Source organism: Microtus ochrogaster, linkage group LG3, assembly GCF_000317375.1.
Source record: "Microtus ochrogaster isolate Prairie Vole_2 linkage group LG3, MicOch1.0, whole genome shotgun sequence".
Taxonomy (NCBI): domain Eukaryota; kingdom Metazoa; phylum Chordata; class Mammalia; order Rodentia; family Cricetidae; genus Microtus; species Microtus ochrogaster.
Genome location: NC_022029.1, coordinates 35,164,376 through 35,174,354, shown reverse-complemented (window position 1 = coordinate 35,174,354; position 9,979 = coordinate 35,164,376). Strand labels below are relative to the sequence as shown.

Below are 9,979 nucleotides of genomic sequence, written 5' to 3'. Positions count from 1 at the left end.
GCAACTTAACCTAAAATCCTTGCCAAAGATTCTGAAGAAACGAAACTATTTTGCTGAAGGTGAATGGTTTTAAGACTAAAGTAATGCACAGAAGAGATGGCTCAGTGGTTAAGAGCACTTGCTGTTCTTGCAAAGAACGTTGTCCCCAGCATCCAAATGGCTGCTTAAGGCTATCTGTAACTCCAGTTCCAGGGAATCTGATGTCCTCTTCTGGTTTCCATGGGAACTGCATGACTGTGATACATGCAGAAAACACTGATACACATTTTAAAAAAACAAAGAAATTAAAGTAATAAAAAGAAAGTGGACATAAAAACCTAGACCAAGGATTTTACTTAGTCCAGTAATCTTGACATTTACACTTCCTTAACTGTTCAGCAATTTTTTTCTTCTTTGCTATTAAAGAAAACAGTTTGTACAACCAGATTTTCTTAAAATATCCTCTTTTTAAAAGAAAGGCTTATTCAGAACATGGCAGGGTCTGAACTGACATAACTGAAAAGGCTGACATATTCAGGACATCAATCACGAGAGCAGTATGCTGATTAATTAAAATACCAAATCCATCTTCGAAACCCAAAACAGCATTATTGTCTTAATTTACACACGACTTACTAGTCTTTTTACGTGAGAAACACAGAAATGTTTACTAATTCAGTCACTGTGAGAATCACATAGTCACGTATGTGAATACAAACACTTTTTCCTTGTGAATATTAACATTACCTTAAAGCAGGTGGGAGAACGCATGCCAGTATTTAAGAACTTATCCTCCAGCTTTCTCTCATTGCTTTTGGGGTGACTTATTTTTACTATTTTTAATTATGTGTATGTGTCTAGAAAAGCACATGTGTGTTTGGGTGCCGTAAGAGATCACAGGTACCGGAGTCTCCTGGAGCTGAAGTCACAGGCAGTTGTGAACTATGTGACATGGGTGCTGGGATCTTAACTCAGGTCCTCTGCAAGAGCAATACTGTGCTCCTAGCAACTCTCTAGTTCTTAAGCTTACCTATTCGCTTAAAAAAAAATTATGTGTATGTGTATGCATGAGTGTTTGGATGCATGTGGAGGCAAGATTGATCCATGGAGCTAGAAACTGGGTGTCAGCAGTCTGACGTGGGTGCTAGAAACTAAACTTAGGTTTTCTGGAAGAGGATCAATCATCTCTCCACCCCTAGTACTACTTCTAACATTTATTTATTTGTGGGGGCATGAGTACCACAGTGCGTATGTGGAGGTCAGAGGACCACATGTGGCTCTCTCCTTCCACCATGGGGGGCTCAGAGCCTGAACGTGGACATTCAGGTTTGGCAGCAAGTGCCTTTACCCAGGATTACTCAGGCCTTGGCTTACTGCTTCTAACTGACCATATCCAACTATAATATTATGGAGCAATATAGCATTCTAGAATTTTCATTCCAATAGCTGTTATTTGAAAAGCTATTTACAAGTTGTCCCTTTTGAATCGTGAAGGGGAAGTGTTAAACTGGTCTAAACTGGTCTGGTGTCTAACCCTGAGCTAAGAGCTCTTCTCCGACTCCTCAGCATTTTTGTCTTTCCCTTTACATTCATGAACTCAAGTTTGGTTCAAAGATTAGTAGATGTTCAAATTTAGGCACACTATAGTATCACAGGTAGGTACCAAACTTCTAATTCTACAGATGGTATTTAGATACAGAATGAATTTTTAAGGTACTAAGTCATCTGTTAGGGTGGTGTCTAAGTTTGTTTTGGTTCATTTTTAAGACCGAATTTTAAAATAGGTTTAACTTCCAAAATGGCATTAAACTAAAAGAAAAGGAGTACACAGAATCTTGAAAAGGCTTATGTTACATCCCACAGAAATAACCACGAAATAACCCTCTTAGCTCTAACTAGACCCTATTGTCACAATGCCATTTAAACAAACAAACAAACAAACAAACAAACAAAAAATACAAATTGGTTGGCCTACTAAAGGCCTGGGTTAATAGTCTCTTCTGTGTGGATCTATAGAGATCAGTGAGCCATCTACAGGAGCCTCTCCTTAGCTAACATAACATCACCTCTGCTGCATGCAATTTTATCTTAACGATAACTATGATTCTTACTAAAAATTAGAACTTAGTACATTACTGTTGAGGACCGGCCTCATGAAAAATACTTCTTACTAGGGTAGGGGTAGGAATTTTAGAAATATAGTAAGGAATATGAAGACACATAAAAAAATAACAGGACAGAAACTACAGAAAGTATTGGGAGGACATTCCAGTGACTGAAATCAGCTCTCATTTATTTTCCCACACCTTTTATGCCCAGCGTAAATGGGGGAGGGGGAAAGGTAACAAGACTTTATGAACATGACACAAATGATACAATGGATAACTCACACAGTCAATCGCTTTATCACTCTGAGACATCCAATCATTAGCATCCTGCTGGCTAGGTAGCAAAGGTGCTCTAGATCACTCATCCTGAAGACCGCCCTTCCCCCAGTGACCTCATAGTTACAAAAGGAGGAGCAGAAGTACTTTACACATCCTGTCAGGATGGCATGGAGCTATCTTCATTTCAAAAGAAAGAAGCAGTAACATCCTGAGTTGGGACAAGCATCTATGCTTGTCAATCTCCAAACTCTCTGACCAGCAGACAAGGTGGAAGTGGCCTACATTTTTTTGGCCTCCACACATTACACATTGTTATAAAGAGATTTTTCTGTATTGAAAGTGGTCTAAATATGTGCATTAAATACTTTAAAATATCCAGGCAACTTTAGATATTTACCCCACTACTGGAACATGGAGATGGGGATATCAACTTTCAGTTTGACCAAGCTCTAGACACAAATGACGGGAACCCAGTTTACAGGAAATGCAGAGGACGGAGTCCTAGGTTTCCATGTGCCCCAACATCCCTGTGCTCAAAGTATGCTCAAAGCATGATGGGGGAGGGGGGTAGGAGCTTTCTAAGGTACAGTGCTGCAGGAAATTAATGTTACACAGGAAATGGGCTTGCTATAAACATGAACTTGGGCCCTACTGTGTCTGTGTGTCTTTTACTTTCTCTCCCTGGATGCTGTCTGCCATGTTAGAAGGCAGAAAGAAGTCCCTCACAGATACAGTCCTTGAGCCTTGGGCTTCTGAACCCCCAGGACTGTAAAATACATTTCCTTTCTCTACACAGTACTCAATCTGCAGTATTCCTTTATAGCAATACAAAAAAAACCAAGACATAGAAGAATACATTAAATCATGCCATGGAAATGAATGTTGATGTCTTATTTACTTTATTTTCTTTCTTTTTTTCTTTTTGGTTTTTCAAGACAGGGCTTCCCTGTGTAGCCCGACTGTCCTGGAACTCACTCTGTAGACCAAGCAAGCTTTGAACTCACAGAGATCTAACTCCCGAGTTCTTGGATTAAAGGCAGGTGCCACCACCACTCAGCTCTTTAGATACTTTTCTATTGCTGTGAAGAGACACCATGACCAAGGCAACTTTTAAAAGCATTTTATTGGGGGCTTGCTTACAGTTTCAGAGGTTGAGTCCATGGTCAGCATGGTAGGGATCATGGTGGGAAAGCAGGCAGGGAGGCAGGCATAGTGCTGGAGCAGTAGCTGAGAGCTTGAATCTTATCCTCAAAGAGACAGTGACAGAAAGGGGCAGAGACAGAGCGAGACAGAGAAGAGAGAGAGGGAGAGACAGAATGACAGGCTGAGTCTAGTATGGGCTTCTGAAACCTCAAAGCCCATCCCCAGTGGCACACCTCTTTCAACAAGACCACATCTCCTCATTCTTCCTTAACAGTCTGCCAACGGGGAACCAAACATTCAGGTATATGAGCCTAGAAGGGGTCATTCTCATCTCATGCAAACCACCACAGTTGGCAAATCTAGATGAGGGTAACTTTGTGTTCAATCCAGATGCCACTAGGATGCACAGCTTCTGAGCATTTATAATGTCACTAAGGTATCTGTAGAAAAAACGGATTCTCTAAATAGCCACTGTGGGACCCTATTGGCTAACACAGCCATGGCAGGTCAGAGGGCCTTTTTGGGTTGGGACGGGTTTATTTTTTTTTTTTTTTTTCCCAAAGGGATTTAAATACAACAATGAAGAAGAAAAATATAACAGAAACCACGTGACTAATAACGCCTACAGGAATACGACAGAAACCAGTTGTGATGCACAGAGTCTGAAATATTTATATCAGGACTTTTATTTTACAGATTGCTTTAGTTTAAGTCCAAACAACCCAGTCACTTTAACATGAGAATTCTGAGAAAAAAAAGAGAGAAACAGAGGTAAAATTATAGATGAAGAGTATCAACCAATCACAATATGTAGATGGTATTTAAATCCTACTTAAACACACAAACTTAAGACAAGAGATATTAGGAAACAAATTCGGCTCTGAACACTAATGAGGCATGTGTTGAGAAGGGATGAACTTTTTAGCTGTGTAAATGATAAGGTGACATATTTTAGAAAGTTCATCTCCTTTACATTATATACGCGGCTATGAAAGAGTCATAATTTAGAGCTGCACAAGCAAACATGCAGATGAAATGATTCCTAGGAGTATGGCAGAGGGCTGAATGAGGCGGAATTCACTGTGGGCTTATCGCTACGGCTGCTGGCTGATGAGCAGGGAGAATTCACCATATTCTTCTGTTTGTTTCTGTGCCCATGAAAGCGAAAAGGAGGTCACAAGAGGTTTCCTGGTGAACGCTGTATGGGAGGATTTACCCTAGCAACAGTCACCTGGGCAGGGAGAGTGTTTTCATGTTCACTGAAAACACCTGAGCTCATCAGCATCTCCACAGAAAGAAAAGCCTTTTGGGGCAGGCGCCCCGGGATAATATGCACCTCCAACAGCTTCCTTGGTGAGTGTTATGTTTACTAAAATTGGAAAAACACTAATTAAAATTGAGTGATTACCTTCTAAAAGTAAACAATCATTCTGAATTAATTTGTCTTACAAATTCAGATTTTTGAATATTAATTTTCTTCTAGCAAACCTAAATTTCTAAGAGACTCTTGTCAACCCACCACAAGAATGATTTTTTTTTTAGTATCCCTGTGCAATTCATTTTGTGGAAAAGCATTTATAGAACACCAATTATTTGCCATGTACCCCATGCTACCTATCTTTAACTCAGTGGTGCCATGAAAGTAGGAATTAGTCAAGGAAAAGTGAGGCTTGGAAATCTGAACAAGCTATTCGAAATCACACATCCACTAAAGACCAGTGTAAGAGTAGAGCATGTGTTCTTTACTGTCACTTCGTAAACAGCCTTCACCCGCTGCCACAGGGTAGGTCCCTAGACTGCAGGTCCTTGGTAGCTGCAGGAGCCCACTTGGTGGACGCAACGAATCTCACACAGAAAAGCATTTAGGATGTAAACCTTATATCTATACTGAGCACACACAGACTCATTCTTTGGTATTATTTTAGGTAAATTAAATAATTTAACAACTGACACGAAATCAGTGCCCTCTGTCATCTGGACAGAGTTCACATGTGCAAGTTGTAAGCGAACACCACACTATTGTACAGACAGATGAGACCAACTGCATTTTTGTACTGGGAGGTGTCACAGAATCCTCTTCAGATATCAAGGTCGGACAGGCCAGAGGGAACCATCCTGGGGCAGAAGGTAAGCTTATTGTTATAGTACTATTAAATACTGATATTTATAATTGCAAATATCCTCTTAATGTTTACTTTTCCTTTAAATCAACTAAGATGCTGGAGACTGGGGAAATTTGCTTTAGCCCCTTCCCTGGTGCTCTGACAGCCCTGGCTGTCAGTCAGGTGTCAAGCTGGACTGCCCTAATACCACGGTGGACACCAGGGACACTCCATGAGGTGGACACCTCGGACACTCCGTGAGGTGGACACCCCGGACACTCCGTGAGGTGGACACCCGGGACACTCTGTGAGGTAGGCACCCGGGGCCCTCCGTGAGGTGGACACCCGGGACACTCCGTGAGGTGGACACCGGGACACTCCGTGAGGTGGACACCTCGGACACTCCATGAGATGGACACCCGGGACACTCCATGAGGTGGACACCTCGGACACTCCATGAGATGGACACCCGGGACACTCTGTGAGGTCCTGAGGAAGGAACACGGCAACCACAGCTGCTCTCTGCGGAAGCACAACTCTGTTCCAAGAAGGCACTACTTTAGCCAGGACTTTTTCAAACACCTTGCCTTTGTTGTTGTTGTTGTTCATTACAAGTCCTGACAAACTATAGATGTCCCTGCTTAGCCGGCAGTTATTCTTTCTTATTCAGGCCAAAAAGGGAGCACTTTACCCGACAGCCCAGCCAAACGCCAGTGATTGGTACAAGCAGATATTCACATGTATGAGGGACCTTCCCATGATTAATTTCACTTGTAGGTAGGATTATATTTGATTGATGTAAATATCAGTAACTAACTTGGAGAGTCTGCTGTCTAATCAGAGCAGCTGGGATGCAGGCTGAGGCTATTTGTGCGGATCTACTATGCACATCTCTCTAAAACCGTGCCAGAGCAGAAGGTGAATTCACTTGGCACTTACCTGCTCTCAGTGTCAAAGTTTCTCTCATATTGGATTCAATTCTTGGCTGTTGAAGTTTCCCTCAAATGATTTTATCTTTAGAGGAAACAAACAAGAAGTATCCTTTTTCTAATAATCTTAGATGTTCAGATTGGATCACGCCTTGTTATTTCCACACTGACCTGGCCAAGTTAGCAGAGCAAATCACGGGGTGGCACTATATAGGGCCACATGGCTGGCAGAGCTGGGCATTATATAGGAATGCTTGATTTTAGAATCTGAGTATTACTGTTGTCACTCTGAAGTGGCATGACTTGAATACATCATCGGATTCACCTGGTTAAGACCCATGTTCAAATCCCAGCACCCATGCTGGGCAGCTCACAATCACCTGTCCCTCCAGTTCCTGGGAGATGAGCAGATGTCTCAGGCTTCCACCAGTACAATACATTCATGCCAGCACACACACACAATAAAAAAAAAAAAAAAATAAAACCCTCTAAATCCTTGGTGAATGCAGGGATTATTACAGAGAGACTACTTTGGATAAATTACACTCAGCACTCTGTTAAATTCTGTAGTGCAATTCACAAATGGCAGTAGTGTAATGTGGCTGAAGTCATTCTTGATAACTCCCTGCTGCCCCTGCGGACCATCGCTGAAACTCCTTTTGTGGGCTTCGAACACTGCACCCTGAGGTGAGCGCTAGTTTGGTTCTAGCAAGCTTTCCCTTTCCAAGAACACACCCCACACTAAAGTATCAACATCTTACCCCTCCGCTTTCAGTAACCTCGTTAGCACATTCTGGAACAAGAGGGCGTTTAAACTCTGCTTGTCACAGCAACGAACAGGTACACCCGAGGCCGGCAGGAGCGGAGTAGTTTTTTAGCTACAGTTACCGCGTGTGTTTTGAGGTGTACTTTTTAAGCTTCATAGCCAAGTCACAAGGTGAAACCCAACCTTGTGAAGAAAGTAACAAGACTCAACAACGGAGCCTGGAAAGTACATCTCCACTGAAGGAATAACTGCAATTATAGCCACTGCTTAGTTTCTTTTTTTAGGAAATCAGAACAAAACTGGCTTACGTACCCCTCTTTAAAACTTTGGCGGTGACAGATGTCCGGTGACCAGACAGGATAGAGAAAGAAATCACTCGATCCTGGTGCTCACACACTCACGGCAGGACTTGGGTGAAGCCCACCTCTCGCAGGGATGGGTGCCCGGGGCTCACACATCCTTCCCGGGCCTAAGCCCCGCGCTGGCAGGAAGAGGGACCCGGGAGCCCGACTCACCTGCGTAGCCTCCAGCCGTGCCTGCACCTCCCGCATCAAGAACGGCTCCAGGCCGCGACCCGCCGTGCAGAAGAACCGGGCGCCGCCGGCAGGGTCAGAACCTGGCTCGTCCCCGGCGGCCGCCATTGCGCTCGGGCGCGGCCCCGAGACCCGGTCACGTGAGCTCGGGCGCGTGCCCCGAGTTCTCGGCGGAACGCGCACCTGAGCGGCGGCTTCGCAGCTGCGCCCCCTATGGGTCTTCCTGGAAACTACACAGAGCTTTCTGCAGGCCGGCAAGGATCCTAAGGATGTTGTCATTACTATCTTCACCAAAGACTAGGCCAACTGGGTGAATGGGGCCAAAAGCAGAAATTCTTGTTCTTTAACAGAATATCTTCATGTTTCCGAAACGTGCTGCATTTCTTGCATTTGGCCAGTCGTCTAGGTAAATAATGAATGTGGCACTCAGTTTAGTCTACCCAATTTGAGTAACTGGTAACAATATTTGAATGATATTTTTTTAACCCTTAACTTTTAAAAGGACAAAGAAAATATGACATAGGTAGAATAAAATCTCTCTCTAATTTGCCAGCATTAAATTAGCTATGTAGTTTTGTACTGAATATGTTATTTAGAAATTGTTAAATGAATGCTTTTAGAATGTAGCTCCCTAATGGTCAGGAAATGGATGCCAGTGTATAACTGATATTCTCCTCTGTGTCACCCACTCACTCACTGGTCAGCCCACGAAGGGTTGGGGCAGTAAGGCAAACTTCCTCATGGAGTGCTGTCACCTGGGCTTTCCATAGTCAGTCCTAAGTTCTCAGACTCGTTCATTTGGCGAGCCATCCAAGCTCTCTTACCAATCGGTTCTTTCCCTTGGTAGTTGCTACAGTTGGTTCTGACATCCCCATTCTTTGGCTTCCTATGGCAAGTCTGTGTGGGGAGGACCTTGAAGCCTTATGACGACTCCCAGCTTGTGGTACCAAGTGGGTTAGCACTGGCACAGCATACCCAGTTCAGTTCAGTGAAGGCACAGCTGCTCTCTGCCAGGCAACAGGCGGCACTGAGGAGTCAAAGCCAGGGGCTGGGATTCAAGGGCTTAGAAGATGGTGATGTTGACTGACTTACCTCCAAGAGGAAGGGGATAGGAAATGCTTTGGGGAGAAAGTTACAGGCAAACAAAAGAACAACGGCAGGCCTTTGTGACACACAACCCCACCCGGAGGACTTGGTGGGTGGGGCCAGCAGGAGAAGTACATACCTCAGATTGCATGTGTAGAATGGAAGCAGGAAGGCTGGAGAGCTTCAACTAGAAGATTCCACACACAGTCAGAGATAAACATAGAGAAGCCAGAAGGGCAGGTTCGGAGCTCTGGGCGGGCACCCGCCAGCAGTATCCATTCCCAGAAGGGGCAATGGCTGAGCTGAAGCTGCAGTCCTGCCGAGCCAACTTCCCCACTACACAGCCTTCTCCTTCTGATGTCTTTCTTCCTCTAGGGGCTGTGAGTCAGCAAAGGCCTGCTGCTGTTCATTTATTCACCCACCAAAGCCCTGACAAAATACTTGTCATGGAGTTCAAACCTCCACTGATTTCCTGGAGGTTACTGGCCTGGATTTCCTTCCCTAGTGTTCCTTCTTTCAACCCCATCATTTCTTCTCCTGAGGATGAGGAGGTGGCTCAGCTGAGGAAATCATTCTCTACAAGTATGAGGGTCTGAGTTTGATCCACAGAAACCATGGTAGAAAGCTGGGCATGGCTGTGCTTACTTGTGATTCAAGTGCTTGAGAGGTGGAGACCGATGGATCACTGGGGCTTGCTGGCCAGGCAGCCTAGCCAAATTGACAAGCTCCAGGTCTCAGAGATAGACTGAAATTACATGGCGTGAGTGAAATGGAAACACGGAACACTAAACAAATAAAACACTAAATAAACACGAGTTTATTGCGGAGTGGGTGTGGAGAGAGAGAGAGAGAGAGAGAGAGAGAGAGAGAGAGAGAGAACTAAAGATGGCTTGTCCAGCCTTTAAGGGCTGCCTAGCGCAGGCCCACAGGGGGATGACGTTGTTACATCATACGCAGATGACAGAGGTCATGCATGCACGCAGGGCTCTGCAGCTGTGTCACACATACATGATGTAACCATGCTGCACGTGGGTCACGCGGGGTCCTTTAAGAT

General features: G+C 44.2%; 1 protein-coding gene across 1 annotated transcript in view; it reads right to left on the bottom strand.

Moving 5' to 3' along the window:
• Thumpd2 (THUMP domain containing 2) overlaps positions 1-7,947 on the bottom strand; it is a 44,382-nt gene extending 36,435 nt beyond the window's left edge. The window contains 1 exon segment of the mRNA XM_005360753.3: positions 7,822-7,947. Coding sequence (XP_005360810.1) covers positions 7,822-7,947 — 126 coding nt within the window.
• Positions 7,948-9,979: the final 2,032 nt, after the last annotated feature.